The 20277-nt window shown below is 42.0% G+C and overlaps 1 protein-coding gene across 2 annotated transcripts in view; it reads left to right on the plus strand.

Moving 5' to 3' along the window:
- LOC138976025 (uncharacterized) overlaps positions 1-15522 on the plus strand; it is a 35927-nt gene extending 20405 nt beyond the window's left edge. For both annotated transcript variants that reach the window (XM_070348814.1, XM_070348815.1), the window contains exons 12-17: positions 3205-3263; positions 4041-4101; positions 4646-4770; positions 6759-6900; positions 9815-9913; positions 10619-15522. In XM_070348814.1, coding sequence (XP_070204915.1) covers positions 3205-3263; positions 4041-4101; positions 4646-4770; positions 6759-6900; positions 9815-9913; positions 10619-10798 — 666 coding nt within the window. In that variant the 3' untranslated portion in view covers positions 10799-15522. The remainder of the gene's footprint in view (positions 1-3204; positions 3264-4040; positions 4102-4645; positions 4771-6758; positions 6901-9814; positions 9914-10618) is intronic.
- The last annotated feature ends 4755 nt before the right edge of the window (positions 15523-20277 follow it).

The following is a 20277-nucleotide window of genomic DNA, read 5'->3' on the forward strand; positions in this document are numbered from 1 at the left end:
CACACACACACACACACACTTGATACCGATGCCACATTTCAAGTAATCGGGCTGCATGTATATTTGTTGTCTTCTGACACGGCTATGCATGCTAAAGTCCACAATCAGAATGGCAGGAGCTATTGGAAAACCCGTTTTCTTTTTTTTTGCATTTTACGGTAAATACATTTTTGTCTTTGATCTTCAGGCTTCCATAACAGTTCTCTAAATGTCTTGAGAATACGCCTAAAACGTTACATGAACCAAAACAACAACCGAAAAACAAACGCTGTGCATAGGGAACACAAATATCGATGATAATCTGCTAATAATTTAGCAGGGAGTATCAGCCGGGACATTATTTATTATTCTGAATAGATCAACATTCATGTATGCATCAAGTGTACTAATTGATCCTGCTAAATAGTTGTATTTGTTTGTGACTGATGCACTTTTTATTCACTTTGCACATTATGTATCACGTAAGACAAATCAAGGGAGGTAATTTTGCTCGGATTAGATGGTTCCCTCCCCTGATAACAAAAGCACACAAATTAATTTTCCCCCCCTTCTCGTATGTGTTATTCAGACGTTTTGTTGTTTTTTGTTGAATATTGATGTGAAAGGTTCAGTCCTTCCCGAGTAAACTATTCGATTTACAGTCTCAGAACAGACCAGGCCTGAAAAGACCATCGCTAAACACATCAACTAATCAGCCTGGGTGCAGTTTGTGATTGTTTTTTATTGACTGATTTGTGAACGAACTCAAGCAGGAATCTGTGATGATAACACATCAAAATAAATTATCACTTTGCGCATGAAGCAGCCAGGTTGTCGAATCTAAGTCTTTGTTCATGTACAATCTTGTCTAAATCTGAGATGGTGAGCCAAAAGCTTTCATGGGAACGACTGTGCCTTTCTGTGTCTCTCAATTTTTACACCACTTGCTACTCATGATTGCATGACACTAAGAACAGGCAAGATGTGGATATCGTGGGTTTAATGATACATTCGGACATACAAATGGTTACCGCTGTTTTCTTAGATACGTGTGATCTCTCTTTTTCCCCTGGTCCTTTCTTTTTGATGTTATTTAGCCTGAAGTTTGTTGCAACTATTGGTCCGCTTGCATTTGTTGTTATAGTAATTGTGGATATGTTATTTAATTTGTCTGTGTTCCCTTATTATGTTGTCACTGTCAGCTTGATGAATAAAGACTATGAGAAAAAAAATGTTACCCTTCACTATTAGCTATTATACTAAATATTTCTGATACCTTGACCAAATACGATGTTTATTTTTGTGTGTTCTCGTTTTTTCAGAGCGAACACACACACACACACACACACACACACACACACACACACACACACACACACACACACACACACACAGACAGTCTCTCTTTCTCTCTCTCTCTCTCTCTCTCTCTCTCTCTCTCTCTCTCTCTCTCTGTCTTTCTCTCTCTCTCCCACCCACACACACACACATACACGTACACGTATACACACACACACACACACACACACACACACACACACACACAGTTTCAATGTTAAAAACTTGAAACAGTATCCCTGTAGCATCGATGAAGGTTGTGTACAGGAACATCATAAAATTAAAAGCTTGCTTACAAACGGACTCGCTGTAATCGAATAAAACAGCTTTCGAATAAAATAGCTTACCGTTGCTTGCTCAAAAGTGCGGCTTCCTTGTCCACATTCCTGTCGCACAGATCTGCAATGTGCAACGTTACTGTTGAATACACACAATTTATGTTGAAGTCAGAGGGCACAGACAGACATATCCCCCCCCCCCCCCCTACACACACACACACGCGCGCGCGCGCGCGACTGCGTGAAGATTCACGTCACCTTATCATTTAATCACACAATGTAAAAACGTGGTGGTTAAAACTGAATAGTATCATGAATCTCTGAAGAGATTTTTTTTTCAACAGTCGTTCGTGTAAGGCACACGCAGATTGAATGTAGCTGAAGCCATACCGTAAAAACTAAAAACAGATCTATAAGATTCTAAAAAAATTTGACATTTTAGTTCTATTCATCTGGATGAGCTTGATCTGTCCATAGATGACGAGTTAGCGATACCGTCTGTATAGATCTATGATCTGTCCGAAGTAGAATCGGCCACTGAAAATGCAACTCCCCCCTCTCTTTCCCACGACACACACCACGACACGACACTAGCTGAGAAAAGGAAAAAGTGTGGAGGAATACATAATGTAAAAACCAAATCTAAAAGTAAGCCCGGTTTAAGATTTCAAACCGCCTTTGAGTATGAAATGTTCGGACGCGCCCTTTCAGCCTACAGTGAAATGGTAATCATGTACGTACAAGCTTTGTTTCAGAACTGTGAAACGTAATAACTAGGTTTGAATTCAAATATACAAGTAAAGTTAATGGAAGATCAAAGTAAAGGTTGGGTATAATGTCAACAATTATACTTACATTCCGTTTCAGCATGCTCATCCACAGGAAAAACTCCCAGGGCTTTGTCCTGCTTGCGATTTTGCCAAAAGTACTTTGAGCACACCCCCGACGTAACTTTCAATGAGCATCATAGTGTTTTTGCCACTTGCCGGTTGAATTTGGCGCCTAATTCCAACTTCGCTGCATCTCAGGGTTGTTTCTGGTCCCCCACATGTACACATTCAGACCTATGCCGCCCTGATCGATCACAATTTTGCTTTTTACGTAACTGGCGCAAGATGGCAGACAACTTTGGACCATAAATGACTCTTTGCGCATGCGCCGCGAATAATTTGATTGGTCGATATTTTTAGGCAGAGCACATGGTCTCAGAAAACAGAAAAGTAAACATTGGAAGCGTGAGTCACGCTCCCAAAAAATAGAAACTTTTTTTACATATATGTTTTTTTCTGTAACTTTTTGCCCCATGGTTCATTCATCATCTGAAATAACTTTTTAGCGAAATCTAACCATACGATTATTGGAAAAAAGTCTAAATGTAGACGACCACCTTTAAGGTATTCCTGATGAATGATGTCATTATTCAGAGCGCCAAACGGAACTACTTAGCTCATTTGGCAAAGTGAGACAGTGTTTCTGTTCAGGATTATCCATCCATAAGTCAGTCTTACAGCAGGCCATGAGTTAAAAGGAGACGTTTTTAGAGACTGAACGGTGGATTTGACTGCAGACTGAAAGTACTAACTGATGTTTTTATCTGGATGTTTTGCAGTGGGATCCTGAAAGAATCAAATCAGAGTCCCTGTTTGTGATGGGGGCACGGGCCAACAAGTAAGTGCTGGACTGTTTGTGTGTTGTCTTTTTTTCTTCTTCAGAAATAATATAGTTTGGTTGAGCTTGATTCAAGCATCTTAAGAAAAAAAGTCCTACCCGTCTGAAAGAAGTCCTAAAAAAATAAAGGGAAGTAAATGCTCTGAAAGTTCTCCTGGCACCTATGAGAATCGGAAGCATTGAAACGAAGAAGCAACTATCATCCTCAAAGTTTGAATTGTTTAAGGTTTTGTGGCAGACTGATGTTTTATCAGGAAATTGTGAGTTTGTTTTCATTGTGTGTTACTGGTGTCAAGGCGAGTCGTTTGAGCAATGGCTGTTGTTGCTGGTATGTGTGTGATGGCCATTCTTACCAAACCAGTGCCTTTGTTTCAGAGCAATGGCTGTTGTTGCTGGTATGTGTGTGATGGCCATTCTTACCAAACCAGTGCCTTTGTTTCAGAGCAATGGCTGTTGTTGCTGGTATGTGTGTGATGGCCATTCTTACCAAACCAGTGCCTTTGTTTCAGAGCAATGGCTGTTGTTGCTGGTATGTGTGTGATGGCCATTCTTGCCAAACCAGTGCCTTTGTTTCAGAGCAATGGCTGTTGTTGCTGGTATGTGTGTGATGGCCATTCTTACCAAACCAGTGCCTTTGTTTCAGAGGAATGGCTGTTGTTGCTGGTATGTGTGTGATGGTCATTCTTACCAAACCAGTGCCTTTGTTTCAGAGCAATGGCTGTTGTTGCTGGTATGTGTGTGATGGCCATTCTTACCAAACCAGTGCCTTTGTTTCAGAGCACTGGGCCTGGGCAACACAAGAGGGCGCTTGTACATTCGACATCCCGATGTGTTCAAGGTATGGAGCATTCAAGTCATTGGTATAAATCAGAACATGCAGAAGTTGGTACCATGGGCGGTTCTGGTGAGGTTATGGATCTACTGTACCGTAAAAGTTCAGTGAAACCCTCCTTTTAAGATCCTCCAATGTAAGATTTCCTGCTTTTTCAGACCTGATTTTCTCAGACTTTAGGAGGTTTTAAAATGGGGGTTCTACTGTACAGGCTTGGTGCAGGTGTATGTTTTTTTTGTATCAGCCCAAATAATTTCAGCTGGTTGATTTATGATTTGTGTCCTCGTGTGGTGTTAATAATAATAATAAAAAGAACTTATATAGCGCAAACCACAGTAAGCTATGCTTCCCACACTTTACATAATAACTATGTAAAAAACATACTATTTAAACATCAAATACATATACAATCTTACAAAATAACGTAGCAATAAACTTACAGCAACACATTATGGACAATACCATGCATATGGATGCACAACTCACAATAAAATGGTGTTGACAATACCATGCAAATAGATGCACAACTCACAATAAAATGGTGTTGCAGTACTCTGGAGACCAGGAAGACAAGATCTGGCTGCACGAACAGAAGCTGATGCCGGCCACCGGGGGCAAGGCCTACATGCTGCTGGTGGAGGACATCATTGACCTCAGCAAGACTGATGAATACAGGTAAGGCTGTCCTTTCACACACAGTGGAATCATTCCTTTTACAAGCAGTGGAATCATTCCTTTTACAAGCAGTGGAATCATTCCTTTTACAAGCATTGGAATAATTTCTTTTACAAGCAGTGGAATTATTTCTTTTACAAGCAGTGGAATCATTTCTTTTACAAGCAGTGGAATCATTCCTTTTACAAGCAGGGGAATCATTCCTTTTACAAGCAGTGGAATCATTCCTTTTACAAGCAGTGGAATTATTTCTTTTACAAGCAGTGGAATTATTTCTTTTACAAGCAGTGGAATCATTTCTTTTACAAGCAGTGGAATCATTCCTTTTACAAGCAGTGGAATTATTTCTTTTACAAGCAGTGGAATTATTTCTTTTACAAGCAGTGGAATCATTTCTTTTACAAGCAGTGGAATCATTCCTTTTACAAGCAGTGGAATCATTCCTTTTACAAGCAGTGGAATCATTTCTTCTAAAAGTGGTAGCAGTCATCACAGTTGCAGTCACAGAGCTCTGATCTTATGAAGGAAAGTTGCAGTCGCTCGTGTCTGTAAGTGATGGTGAGGGCTGTATCGGGGGGGGGGGGGGGGGGGGGGGGGGGTCGGGGGGGAGTGTTAGGCGAAGTTTCCTTCTTCCGGAAGCCCCCCCTCCCTTACCTGGCAATGTACCTTTTTTCTCAAGGAGAGTCCCAAAATTACCCTTTCAAATGCTAAATTTTAACAGTCTTCCGTCCTGGCCAGACCCTGTGCCCTTGCCTCATTTTGGAAGCCCCTCCCTCTCATACACTCGGTACAGCCCTCAAGCTAATAGCGTTCAGCCAATTTTAGGTGGTGGTGTGTTCTTTGAAGGAGCTCCCATGGGCATGCAAGGGTTACGTTAAAAGCAAGGAGTGTCTTTAGTTTTCAGTTAAAATGCACTGTAGATACAGGATCTTCGACACGGCTGAGTGAATTGATTATACAATGGTAGCTGTGGTGAAAAGATGTCATTGAGACCAGCCAAAAATGTCCCTGAATTGTAGGTGGCCTGTCATGACAGGTATACTTTGGTCAAGATGATAAAGAAAAGGTGTCCTTTATTGGAAAGTGTCCACTTATCTTTCAGATTCTTGTTGCAAAAGTAGTTCTTAGTCTCTTATTTTCATGTTTCATATTTAAGACAGGTTATTATGTGTAACCAAAAATCTTTGGTATTCAGAGGCAACATTTTTAAGTATACTGAAGTATGGTCATGGTATTAAGTATACTGAAGTATACTCATGGTCTTGTAAACGTACTGAGGGGATATGATGACACTATCGCGTTTATGTGAAGTGTTATTTCAGTAATCTTCCATTCTCCTTGTGGGCTTCAGACACAAAGAGGATTTTCGCAGAGAGAGTGTTATTGTATTGTACTGTGTTGTGTGATCTGCTCCAGATTGTATTGTATTGTTTGGTCAGTGATTGTGCTAAATATTTTGTAAAAGGCAGGAGCAATACATGGAATAATACCAGTAACTTGGTCATAACAAATGGTCAAACTAAGTCTGACCAGACCCCCACAAACATCAAGCAGAACTGTTCCCCTTTCACAGCCCAGACACACCAGTCCTTGCCAGAGGGAGCAACAACAAAGAAATCGCTTAATTTCAATTATCAAAACTTAGCAAAGGTATTCTAAACTTGCAGGGCTAGGACTGTTCAGTTGGTAGTTTCTGATCCGGTATTTTCAAACAAAAGCGGGTAAAATATTGCCACTTGTATTCTATTTTTGTACAGTGGTACTTGCCATGTAAGGCCCTTCTGACGAGAGGAAACCTCTTGTGAATGGACACCGTTTGTGGTCTATTTTACCATAATATTACCTTCACTAAAATATACCTGTCGTGATAGGCCACCTGCAATCTAGGGACACTTTTGACTGCCCCCAAGGGTGGCCTTTTATCACAGGTACCACTGTATTGAATGCATTCAGGAATTCAAATGTATATATTTTCCTCTTGATTGCAGAGACAGCCCAACCCTGCTGATGCACGAGTGTCGTGGCTTTGAAGTGCCCGAGTGGATGATTATCAAAATCAAGGCACAGATGCAGTCACAGAGGTCCGATCTCATGAAGGAAAGTCGCAGTCGCTCAAGATCACCTGTGTCTGTAAGTGATGCGGTCAGTGTACCGCCAGTTTAAGTTCCTGGTGTTTTCGTTAAAGGGGCTCCCATGGGCCTGCAAGGATTGTGTTAACACTTTCGCGACGGGAGGTGAATAAATCAGCAGCAGCGCTGACACGCCCATGAACGGGAGGTGAATTTTTCAGTAACAGTCATACAAGGTACACGACTCGTGATTGCTTCCCGGTTTTTGAAGCTTGCAATAAATTGAGTTGTTTCCCTTGATACACGTGGTTTCCTCTTCCGCCCTGATCAAATTAGTGCAGATTTGCGTGGGTTTTTTTTTTCGAACAAAAAAATGAATCGAAGGCGAGCCTTGTCACGGGAGGAGATTCCTCCGGATGTTGGATCTTGAGGATCCTGTAGATCATGATTCCGACGTGTCGTTTTTGCCTCAAGAAAGCGATAATAGCAGTGATAGTGAGGAAAAAACAGTCCTGTTGTTGCTAGTACGAGTCGGCAAACTACACGGGGTGGTACTGCTAGACGCACATCTCGGCATCGTGTAGGTGCAAGGGGGCGTGGCAGCACTGATAACAATGGCTGGCTGGAGCCTCCTAATCCTTTTGGAAATGTTTATAGGTGTACAGTTGGTAATTTGTTGTGAAAATGTGACTTATATTCAATATGGATTACCTGGACATCATTTGATGAGTGTCACAGTTTTGTTTCATTTGAGTCACGATGCTGTGAGTGAATGCGTGATTTGCTTGTTTTTCTCTTTGTACGGTCTCCTTACGGTGTACAATGTTAACAATATTTCAGCTAATTCATAGGTTTTACACCTTGTTTGGTTATAACATTATTTATAATACTTTCTGTTAAAAAGCAGTTGAAAAGAAAACACAAAAAAACACGTTAAAAAACACAAATTATCCCCCTTTCTTACCCCCCTATGCTAAAACAAATCGCGTGACAAACTTATAAATAGCACGACTGAACTGGGGATGGACTTAATTCAAGCTGGCTAGACAGATTTCTTTACAGTTACTGTTTTTTGGGAAGTTTCTTGGTGACAAGCTTGGGCAGTCACACTAGTGTTAACTTGAAATTTTGGGTATTTATGCAGGGGGAAAAAATCTTAAAATTACAAAAAAGGAATCATTTACTGAACATACATACTGGTATTTATCAGATTTCTCAAAATTTCAGAATGAAATCACCAACTGTCATCCATATCACTTGATGTTGGGTTATAAATATAATTCATCATTGAATGTGAGATTTTTTTTGACTTGTCTTTATAAAGTGACTGGTTTCTGTGAGAGCTGGGGTTGGTCCTTGTACTATACTTACAGGAAAATAGCAGCACACATGCAAGCAGGCAGTGTTATTTACGTCATATTCTATCATGGCACGTCGGCTTTGTCTCTGTGCAGAATGTGCACAGCCACATGACTTGCACCTCTTTTATTTTGTCCCAGGAACAGTGTTGAGATAATGGCTAGGGCGGCCACTGGGTATAATCATACGTTACATACCCGCTGATGGCAGGTTTGCATTACATCCACGTCAAGAAAGTTTGTAAGAAGATGAACATTCTTGAGTGATGTCATCCATATTCTTACGTATTGTGGAGACATGGATTTAGCGCAATACTGGCCATCAGGAAGGACATATCCTTTATGCTCCATGATAAGTGAATTTATGAGCAAAATGTGGATTTTTCTGTGCTGAACTGACTGAAAAACAAAGTACAGCCATGACTCTGCATGTGAAGAGCTGCCAACTGCTATGCTTTCAGTGTAGCATGCTACGTTTTAAGAGTAATTACCACGCCAAGCTAAAGATTGCTAGGCTTAAACAAATAACCACAAGCATGCAACAGTTCCCTCTTTTTTTGGAAATTCTGGTTCTACTTTCTGCTTCCCACTCCGTGTAGCGGTCATAAAACATACTACACTGAAAATACTCTCTAATGGGCATTTCATGTTCCTGCATTCTCATGAAAATTTATCAGAAATGTCTATTCTTGTACACAATGGCATAAATGCAGATTCGGGAATACATTTGAGAAAATGCTGCACTTAAAGGCACAGTAAGCCTCCCGTAAACCATCACAGATACTGTCAGGCTTTTACACACAGTACAAACACCATTTCATTTAAACACTCACCGCTTGAGAACATTCTAGGTGCCCTCCGTAAAGAGCGAGCAATTTTCAAAGAATTTATTTTTGCGTGGTTTATCTTACCTCTGAGCCATCGTGAACCCGTGTAATCCAGTTTCCCTTTTTTCACAATTTAGCCGCCAGTTTGTCATTTCAATGCAAATCTCTGTAAGCTTATCTGCAATAGCACGTTATTGTGTACTTTTGAATCTGAAATGCAACATTGAAACGGCTGCGGTTAACGGTTCAGAGGAACTGGCGCCAGGCAGCGTCGTCTGCTACGAGAACCACGACCTTGCGTGACCCTGCTTCCGGGCTATCTTTTTTTAAACTTTCAAAACTTTGTATTGTTCTGATCTTGTCTTGATAAAAAAAGATTTCTTTTATGATTTAAGAATGTTTGTGTAACAAGCTGTCAATTTATTATTTAGATTTCAAAAGTTAGGTCAGAAGTGCAAAAAAGCACCATCTGATTGTCTGACAGACAATCAGCAAAATTAATTCTTTGGAAATTGCTAGCTCTTTACGTAGGGCACCTAGGATGTTCCCGTTCGGTGAGCGTTCAAATGGAAGGGTGTTTGTACTGTGTGTAAAAGCCTGACAGTATCAGTGATGGTTTACGGGAGGCTTTCTGTGCCTTTAAACACCATTTGCTACACTGAAAATTCAAACAAAATCTAAATTGCTACACTTGAGGCTTCACAAGGGTTGGCAGGTCTGCATGTGCCCATTCTTGAGTCCCAGGCATTTTATGCACATGACTCACGCGAACCTGATTTCCTCTTTGTAGGATCGACCAGAGCCGCCCAAGACGCTGCCTTTCTCCATCTTCTCCGACACAGCCTCCAACAATGACATGGACAGCATTGGAAACAAGAACAGTCTACAGGTAAGGCTAGGAATAGCTAGCTTTCTTTCAGTCTGTACAGTGGAACCCCCCTTTTAAGACCTTCAAAAATCTGAGAAAATCAGATCTTAAGAAGGAGTGAGTCTTAAAATGGGGGTCAATTTACAGAGGTCATGAACAGAAAGTCAGAGAAAAATGTGTCTTCTTCTTCTGCGTTCGTGGGCTGAAACTCCCACGTACACTTGTGTTTTTTGCATGAGTGGAATTTTACGTGTATGACCGTTTTTTAACCCCGCCATTTATTTAGGCAGCCATACGCCGTTTTCGGAGGAAGCATGCTGGGTATTTTCGTGTTTCTTTAACCCGCCGAACTCTGACATGGATTACAGGATCTTTTTCGTGCGCACTTGGTCTTGTGCTTGCGTGTACACACGGGGGTGTTCAGACACCGAGGAGAGTCTGCACACAAAGTTGACTCTGAGAAATAAATCTCTCGCCGAACGTGGGGACGAACTCACGCTGACAGCGGCCAACTGGATACAAATCCAGCGCGCTACCGACTGAGCTACATCCCCGCCCTAAAAATGTGTCTTAAAAGTGGGGAGTCTTAAATCCTAGGGTCTCAGGGATTCTACTGCTGCACATTGAAAAACGTTTCATTCTACTTCTGTCATGTAGTTGTTGCTCTTTGTTTGCGACAGTGAATTGCTAGCAAATTGACAGTAACTTTGTCGTGTCCATTTTCAGCCGTCGCCAGCCGACACAGAAGAGATGGAGTTTTTGTCAGGGATGGAGAACGAAGACACGCAGCCGTCAGACGTCTCTCACTTCAACGTGACAGGCGGCTTTGACGACACCCTGTCAAGGTCGCCTTGTCCCATCGACACGGAGGAGGACGACCTGCCTATAACCACACCCTTCTCTTAGCTGATTGGGCGATTGATGTGGTTGATTGACAGAGCTAAGCAAGCAAGCCGACAGGTTGATACGGCTGATGTGTGATTGATTGACAGAGCTAAGCAAGCAAGCCCTTCACTCAGCTGATTGGTTGATACGGCTGATGTGGTTTGTCAATGAATCACCCTTAGCCATGCCCTTGGCGTAGCTGATTGGTCAGTGTGGTTTGATGGGTGTGGTTAATTTGGCACGCCATGGATTGATACGGCAAGTTGTGCTGTGGATAGCTCAACTGCTATCACAGTCTGGACTTATCTCATCGATCAGTGTTGGAGATGTTTCCTGTATCACCTGCGTACCTCCATGACCTGTGAGCTGACCGGTCAGTGCAGATGACCTTTCTGCAACCATTGACGTTAATGCAGCGACCGGTCAACATCGTGAGTGTATTCAGTGGATGATCCATCCAGGGTGTGATTGTCTGCTAACTTATTAAGGACAAAAATGGCATACTCCTGATATAGTCATGGAAGTGACGTCACATACCAAAAGAAAAGTGAACATTTTGAGACTCATTCAGTGTGACAACCAAGCTGACACTGGGCTAAATCTGGATATTGACGAAGAAATATCCTGGAGCAGTAGGATGAAAGTGTCTGAGTCTGTGTTACTATGTGTTAAGAGTCCCTTCTCCGTGCGTGTCGTGGTTCACTTGTGTTGGTTGTTCGCATCATCGCTACAAGACTACAAGACTGCTTGATGTTTGATGCGGTCTGGTTGGATTTCATGTCAGCAGCACACGGTGTACGTACAGTCAGCGAGGTAGGGCAGGACAGCGAAATGCAACCACTACAGTCAGCCACAGTTTGGGTTGTTTGAGATAACAACACTCATAAGATGTGATACCTGGGCGGAAAAAAGTTCTCTTGCTGAAGACTCACTCAGAGGACAGTTGAAGGGGCTGGGCCCTCAGGAAGACGCCTAAACTGCGAGCAAGTGAAAGCGATATCTTTGAAATTAAGAAAGGAGGGGAAAATACTCACCAAGGCGTGCAATCAGTTATGGTTCAAACAACACAGAGGATTTGTGTCTAAGCTTTACACCAAGGTGATATAGTGGGACTTTGGTTCAAGCAACGGTCAACATGCTTGTCAGACGTAGCAAAGCGATATGATGAGAGCTATGCTGCAGACAACGATGAATTTGTATAAAGGGTTCTGTTTTCATAAACTCCATTAAAAAAAAGAGGGGAGAGCAATGATATTTCACAGATGATATGAATACAGTGGAGCCCCCCTTTTAAGACCTCCAAAAATCTGAGAAAACAAGGTCTTAAAAAGGAGGGAGTCTTAAAATGGGGGAAATTTTACAGAGCTTATGAACAGAAAGTCTGAATAAACAAGGTCTTAAAAAGGAGGGAGTTTTAAAATTGGGGTCATTTGACAGAGGTTAATGAACAGAAAGTCTGAATAAACAAGGTCTTAAAAAGGAGGGAGTTTTAAAATTGGGGTCATTTGACAGAGGTTAATGAACAGAAAGTCTGAATAAACAAGGTCTTAAAAAGGAGGGAGTCTGAATTTGGGGGTCTTAAAAGGGGGGTTCCACTGTATCATGTTTATGTATGAGGACATTTTGATGTACAGTGGTACTTGCGTTTGAAAGGACATTCTAAGGACTAGCTAAAAGCGTCCCTACATTGCAGGTGGCCTGTCATGACAGGTACAGTCAAACCTGTCCATAAAGACCACCCAAGGGACCAACTAAAAGTACCAGCACGGTTGGCCTAGTGGTAAGGCGTCCGCCCCGTGATCGGGAGGTCGTGGGTTCGAACCCCGGCCGGGTCATACCTAAGACTTTAAAATTGGCAATCTAGTGGCTGCTCCGCCTGGCGTCTGGCATTATGGGGTTAGTGCTAGGACTGGTTGGTCCGGTGTCAGAATAATGTGACTGGGTGAGACATGAAGCCTGTGCTGCGACTTCTGTCTTGTGTGTGGCGCACGTTATATGTCAAAGCAGCACCGTCCTGATATGGCCCTTCGTGGTCGGCTGGGCGTTAAGCAAACAAACAAACAAACAAACAAACAAACAAACAAACTATAAGTGGTCTTTATAGACAGGTGGTCGTCATGTAAAGGTGATTTGAAAGGAAAGAAACCTGTCAGGGTTTCTTTGGGGTGGTCGTTATTAATATTAAAGGCTGTCCCAAGGGCAGGTTTGACTGTATATTTGTGTCGTGGTAATAGACAAAGGGACCTCAGAAGGTGTCCTTTACTTGAAGGTGTCCATTTATTTGAAGGTCCTTATACATGGCAGGCACCACTGTACACAATGTAATGCCCTGTCTCTCTTCAATACATATAGAGCCTAAGAGGGGACGGCAGCTCATTCTGTGACAGAATTCCCGGTGTTCTCTGTCTTTTTTTGAAAGGATTTCTCCGATTGTGTGCTAAAACTCAACAGCGAAATCTGCAAGTGGAGAAGTTACGACAAACATTGCAGCACATGGTAGATTATAAATCGGCTGAAACAGTCGGATGGAAAGGGCAACATGTTTGTAGTACATGTAAACGTATTTTTTATTCAGTGTTTGTGTTAATGTGAGGCATGTTCAGTACATGTTCATGTGTTTTAAGCTCTCTCGGATACAGTGATAGTTTGCGTTAGCGTCGTTGTACACCACAATTTATCAGTGTTGTAAGGAGCAAGAGAGGGAGTGCACATGAAAGAGAGAGAGAGAGAGAGAGAGAGAGAGAGAGAGTGGGTTGGAGAAAGATATTATATATATATGCCTGTAAAACACAAGAGCAAAATTGACAAATATATTTACCTAGCTGCACCTATTCTTTTTCATATATATATATGTAAAAATGTACATCAAGTATTGTTATTATCACTGTGAGCTGTTTGTTTGTTTGTTTGTTGTCTCTTTAGCATGGATAACACACCACTATTTGAGACTAAACTCAACATGTAATCTAGGAAGCTTTACTCACTTATGTAGTGTACTGCTACAACTACTAGTACTAGACTAATGAGATATTCACTATGATTTTGTTTGTAAATAGTGTGCATATTATGTACAGACTGTACATCTATTCTATGTTTGAAACCTTTGTCTGTGATCTTTTCATTTTTGCTGTCTCGGTAGATCGACTGTATCCTGAATAAAGCTTGTTAAATTAGGATTCCTTGAAGTGCAAATATGAATATGGCAATATGGCATGCAGACATAATAGCTCTGAAACTCCACACAGAAGAATGTGGATGTGTCAGATAGATTAAGACAGACTGTTTAATTTTGTAACTTGAGGGTTATGCTACTTCTGCCTTGGTTGCCAGGTAATATATATATATATCCATGACAACAAAAAAAGAGACACCACCACCAACAACAACAACAGTGTAAAATTCGCAGTTGGGGCTAGCCACGCAGCAGAATAAAAATGAGTCATAGATATCCATGGCAATAAAAGAGACACCACCAACAACAACAACAACAGTGTACAATTCATTCTCAGTTGAGGCTAGCCACGCAGCAGAATAAAAATGAGTCGTAGGCAAATATCCATGGCAAAAAAAAGAGACGCCACTACCACCAACAACAACAGTGTACAATTCATATTCAGTTGGGGCTAGCCACGCAGCAGAATAAACAGGAGTCATAGATATATATATATCCATGGCAAAAAGCAAGAAAAAAACAACCTTGCCAACAACAATAGTAGGGCGAAATTCATATTCAGTTGGGGCTAGCCATGACAGTGTCAACTGTCCGTCCTAGCACAATAACAATGCGCAGAGAATCAGTACATTTATACAAATTACATACATGTACAATACAATACCGCCACATGCACGACATTGCAGTCGCTTTGTGAGCAATTTTCCACTGCTGATATGTCAATGAGACAAACTTTTTGTGAAACTGTTGGAAGGCACACATAAGAAGGGACAGAACTTCAACGTGACGCCATTATCATGGGTGGGATTCTTCTGGTAAATGCCGGAAATCCGGAATCGATTATGGCCTTTTTTTTTCTCTTTGCCCCTGGACCCCACTGGCCCCCAGAACCCCCCTTAAAATTCTTCAGGATTCATGGCATTGTTCAGTCCCACCCATGCATTATTCACGTTGTCATATCTTCTTGGACGTTGTTTGGCTTTTTACATCACAGATTTCACTTTGGAAGAGAAATTCAAGAAAGGTCACCTTGGATTGTATAGTTGTATTTCGATCGTTAAGAGAGGATACCACCCGACCACTATGAATCTGCATCTTTATCGCTTTATGTTTCGCAAAACACATAAAGTTTGCTGTATTTGTATATATATATGTTCATGAGGTAGCTTTGCACGGCATATTCTGTGCACATATATTTGCTGTTCTCATACCACAGTGCAGATTTATAGAATGTTTTTCTTCATGTTAATTTTTGTTAACAATACTTTAGTGGTAGTTTTCTGATACATTTACCACAATTATTTCTAGTGTTTAAGTGTGTATGATTAGAAATAATGAGTGTGTGGATATGGCTCACCTCAATTTGAATTATTGCAAAATGTAGATGCTTAGTAGGTTTTTAACATAGTCATGAACCTACGTTCTTTTGTAAGGCATTTTTGTTTTGTTTCTCTCTATCGTGATATCAAGGTTTTCCAGGGCGTTCATTGTTATAATTGTGTCATTCAACAGAAGAATTTGGTATTGTTTATGACTTTATAATCACAAAGTTAATAAACTTTTTATCCCAGCAGCTCTGTGTGAAGACTATTAGTGATATTGTTGAGAATATTTGAGTTACCATTACTTACATTACCTTTACCCTAGATATGTATGATAAAAGGCTGAAGGAGGTTTGGTGTAATGGGATTTTGGATGGCAGCTATCGGTGTAACGTTGTTCTGGTCTGTTAAATATGTACAGGTCAGTCTGTGTTGAACAAATTAAATGGCAGTGTGAATGTGATTGTTTCGGAAACCAAGACAGCATTGTTGAACTTTGATCTTTAGTCTCTCCCCCCCCCCCCTCTCACCCACCCACCCACTCACTTTTCTGTTGATAAAAGGCACTGTGTGTGTGTGTGTGTGGTGTGATGTAACTAAGTGATTTATTAATCAGATGTGCGAAAATGTTTTGTGTGTGTGTTGTGTGTGTGTGTGTGTGTGTGTGTGTGTGTGTTATGTATGTGTGTGTGTGTGTTATGTATGTGTGTGTGTGTGTGTTATGTATATGTGTGTGTGTGTGTTATGTATATGTGTGTGTGTATGTGTGTGTGTGTTATGTATATGTGTGTGTGTGTGTGTGTGTGTTATGTGTGTGTGTGTTATGTGTGTGTGTGTGTGTCGTGTGTGTGTGTAAGTCGCTGATGTACATGTGCAACACAAAAGAAAGACATGTTTAGAAGAAGTTCTTTAAGAAAGATCATCTGGAAAATGCTGTTCATGATTCTTTACATTTTGATTCTCGGATGCTTTTGAACTTGTAAAAATAACAAATGAAAAATGTTGTCCTCTCTCTTTTTGTTTCCTGCATTTTGGCAAATATCTGTTTGATAGGAGAAGGAGTATCATACTACAGTAACCCCCCGCGGGTTAGGGGGAAGAATTTACCCGATGCTCCCCAGATAAGACAAGATAAGATAAAACGACACATACACAAGGTAATTACACAGGTTCCCCTGAGAGCACCTCTTAACTATGACAAGTTCTGTTAGTTTTCACTTTCCCATTTCAGTTTTTTGTCCCCAATACACATGCATGTTGTCTTAGTCTCCCCGGAGGAGAAATCGCAGAACATTGCCAGGGTCAGGTGTCATTTTAGACTTTACTATCATCAAGTTATTGAATAGAAGGAAGGAGAAGTATGCCTGTTTGTGTGTGAGTGTAGGAGAGGGGGCAGGAAGAAAGATTTAGAAGAAAAGATGTTGGAAAGGTAGATAAAGAAAAAAAAACCTGAAGTAGAGATCAACGATTAGTGGGACTTAACCCTTTAATGGCGAATGATGGCAGCAATCTAAGGTTTAAGAGTGACCAGTTGCAACATTTCGTCTTCTTCGTTCAACTCCCACGTTCACTCATGTTTTTGCATAAGTGGGCTTTTACGTGTATGACAGTTTTTACCCCGCCATTCAGGCAGCCACACTCCGATTCCAGGGGAAGCATGCTGGGTATTTTTGTGTTTCTATAACCCACTGAACTCTGACATGGATTACATTATCTTTTCAGTGCGCACGTGGTCTTGTGCTTGGACAGCTTGCGTGTACACACGAAGGGGGATAAGCCACAAGCAGGTCTGCACATCGTTGCAACATTGAATATTATTCAAGGTACGGGTTGGTCCGTAGCACCATCAGTTGCGTGCGGTCTTTGTTACCGGTTTCGACACTTATCAGCCTGGGTTCGAGGCCCAGGTAGGGTGTTGAATTGTTCTGTATTTCCCAGAGTCAGTGTTGAGTGCACACTCTAAGGGGATTGAATCTTACGACTCCAAAAGGACTGAATTGCGCATGTTAAAGATTCTGAGTATCAAGCAAAAGTCTAGGGACGAGCACTCATACCCTTGATGACAGTGTCATGCAGCCCCTGTGGCAGGGTAAACAAATGGTGTGACATGCAACACTCTCACCATGAGGTGGTAGATGAGGCTGGGCCTAATAGATGCCAATATTTTGTCCAATTAAAAAAACACTGTACATGTGATGTGATATATGTTGTGGTTGTTGACGGAAGTCCTAGTGTGGTTTTCAACTACATGTAACAGTTAACATTATATATGAGATTTGCACTTGATGGCAGCCATTGTTTCTTGTGAGATTTGTCCTTGTACAATTGTGTTTTGAACGAAGGGAAGGAACTCTGTGTGTGTGTGTGTGTGGGGGGGGGGGGGGGGGGGGGGTGCAGAAAGAAGAAAGAGTCTAAATGGGTGTTCTTTTTTAGGTTAAAAAAAACACCACCTCATATTTACCTAAAAAAATATATTGGCGTATTTGACATTAATTTTGGTGTAAGGAGCTATCATTTAATGATTTATATCTGAATTGACTGTGCTGGCTGTCAATTTCAAATAGACAATACATAGCTGTAATGCGTTTAAATGTCACTACATTATGTAATTTTTGTCTAATGTCTTTTGAAAGAGATTTTCATCGAACGATGATGTTGTCATGCTATAATCATAACTATGATGAGTTACAATAAACAATGATGTTTGACATTTTCTCAGCAGTGTGCGCGTGTGTTTTGTTTTTTTGCGTGTGTGTGTGTTTGGTACAGGCAGACAAGCTGACACAGTATTCCCCCTTTCACAAAAGCTGCTCTGCAGAGTTGTCTGCCGGCCTTGAGCATTGAGCTATTTATAGCTCAAAGGTTCAATGGCTGCGCGGCAGCATAAAACACGCCCCACTTTCCTGCCAGTTTCTTCGGGGACTGGCTCGGCCACACTCAACATTCTCCGTATTTGAATGGTCGGGATGTGTGTCCACGGCGACGATTGGCTTGCGCGGCAGTCCTCACCACGCCTCTCTTCTTGCCCACATCTTTGGGGATCGGATCGGCAACACTCGACATTCTCCGTAGTTGAATGGTCGGGGTGTGTGTCCGTGGCTACGATTGGTCGCGATAGCATGCCAGTACCGACGTGAGGGGACCTCCCACGATTCGGCCGGGCCAGCGCGCCGCGTGTATCATAACCACCCACAGTGTAAATAAAACCCGTCCTCCGGTAAGAAAAAGCTCGTTCTCTTTTATATTGTAAAACCGCGCGGTACTCTAATAATTTTTAGTACTTGTGTATTAACTTATATGTGTATGAATGAAAAAGTTCTGTGTTGTCTAAGTGTTTCGTTTAAACAGGCCAGCAGTTAAGCATAGTGTACATAATTTTAAGAGAAATATATTTTTCTCGACTATTGAGTGCTGGTTCCCAGCACGAACATCTATTTTAACCAGTTTTAAACAAAACTTGTTGTCTTGGACGCCATGCTGGAGCCGGTCCCGCAGGATCACCGTGGACAGGTGGGGGTTGGGGGTTCCCCACTTGAATCCGCTGGACGACTGGCGCCTTCTGTACTCGTCGTCGTACAGAAGCACAGACTGCCACAAGTATCTGGCCCCCAGCTCGCCTATCATCTCTGTGTACCGGAGGTAGGCGGTCGAGTCAAACCCGGGCTTCTCAGCAATCAACCTCGCCATGATGCGTGCGTTTGCCACAATCCAGTGGCAGGGGGAGACTTTGTCAAGTTTTGGTCTCTGGTTGAGTTTTAGGATGACACCTCCCCCGAGTGTCACCTCTTCCTCGGCCGCCATCGACCCCGGCACAAAATCCAGAATGGAAAGATAGGAGGTCTCACCTGTTGGCTGCAGTGACAAGCCGCCTAACAGTCCCTGGAGTGGTTCCACGCTTTTTTCCTCTGTCACCCGCTGGGATAGTGGCCCTCCCCCGCTTCGCTTTTGCAGGGCCGCCACTGCTACTCTCAGCGCTACGTAGTGGCCACGCTTGAGACCCAGGCCCTCCAAATCCTGGGCAGTCACATTACTCAGCACATTGAGGGTGTTCAACTCCTCATCCTGGAGAACTTTAACCACCGTTAAAGGCAGATCTGTCGCCCACGCTCCAAATTCGAAGTTCATATTGCAGTAAGAAATAGTTGGCATATGCCCGCTGCGCTGCGCTGGTAAGGACTGACCACAATGTGTTGCTCTCCCGTTCTTATAGACCCCCGCTGATGCATCACACGTGCAAGCCCCCCGGCAACATGGACATTGCGGCTGGGCTCTTCTCCTTGACTTTCACAAGTCCTCCTCTCCCCTCTCTTTCTAATTACGGGCCTAAGTGTTGATATCCTGCTTTACTACCCTCTCTTCCCTACCTGCCAACACTGATCCCTTTAGGCCTACCTCAAGTATCTAACATCCTCCTCCTCCACCCGCGGCTAATCTGTCTCGTTTAAATAGAGTTTATCTGACGCTGTCCGCTCTATCTAAACTCACACTTAAACAAATGTGGCTCTGTTTTTATAACTTTTAAACTTTGGTTTGACGAAATAAAAATATACTCGATTTTATCGCCCCATTCCCCCATAATACGTATGTGGACCCCACGGATACTAAGGTGATACATGGTACTTCATTTTATCAAGTCTTAACGGTAACCTTTTAACTCCTTATCACCCCCTCCCCGTCATCTTCCCGTCTTTTAACCAGCTCTCGTTATTTTATTTTATTTATTTATTTTTTAATTTTATTGTTTAATATATTGTATAAAAACTCATGTCCAATATAGGCACTTAAGCCCTGACGGACAATAAGCCTCTTAATTTTCGTTTCGTTCGTTCGTGGCTGCTGGCCACTGAGACACCTGTGTGTTGTTGAGCTGTGTGTGATAGGGTCTGACTGCTGTTGTATACACTGAAAACATTTAGCCAAGTCAGCCTGTTAACATTTAGTCAAAACGTAACCAAATGTAATCACCTGTCATCCCTACACGCAAATCATAAACAGAACTCCACAAA

Source organism: Littorina saxatilis, linkage group LG9, assembly GCF_037325665.1.
Source record: "Littorina saxatilis isolate snail1 linkage group LG9, US_GU_Lsax_2.0, whole genome shotgun sequence".
Classification (NCBI taxonomy): Eukaryota; Metazoa; Mollusca; class Gastropoda; order Littorinimorpha; family Littorinidae; genus Littorina; species Littorina saxatilis.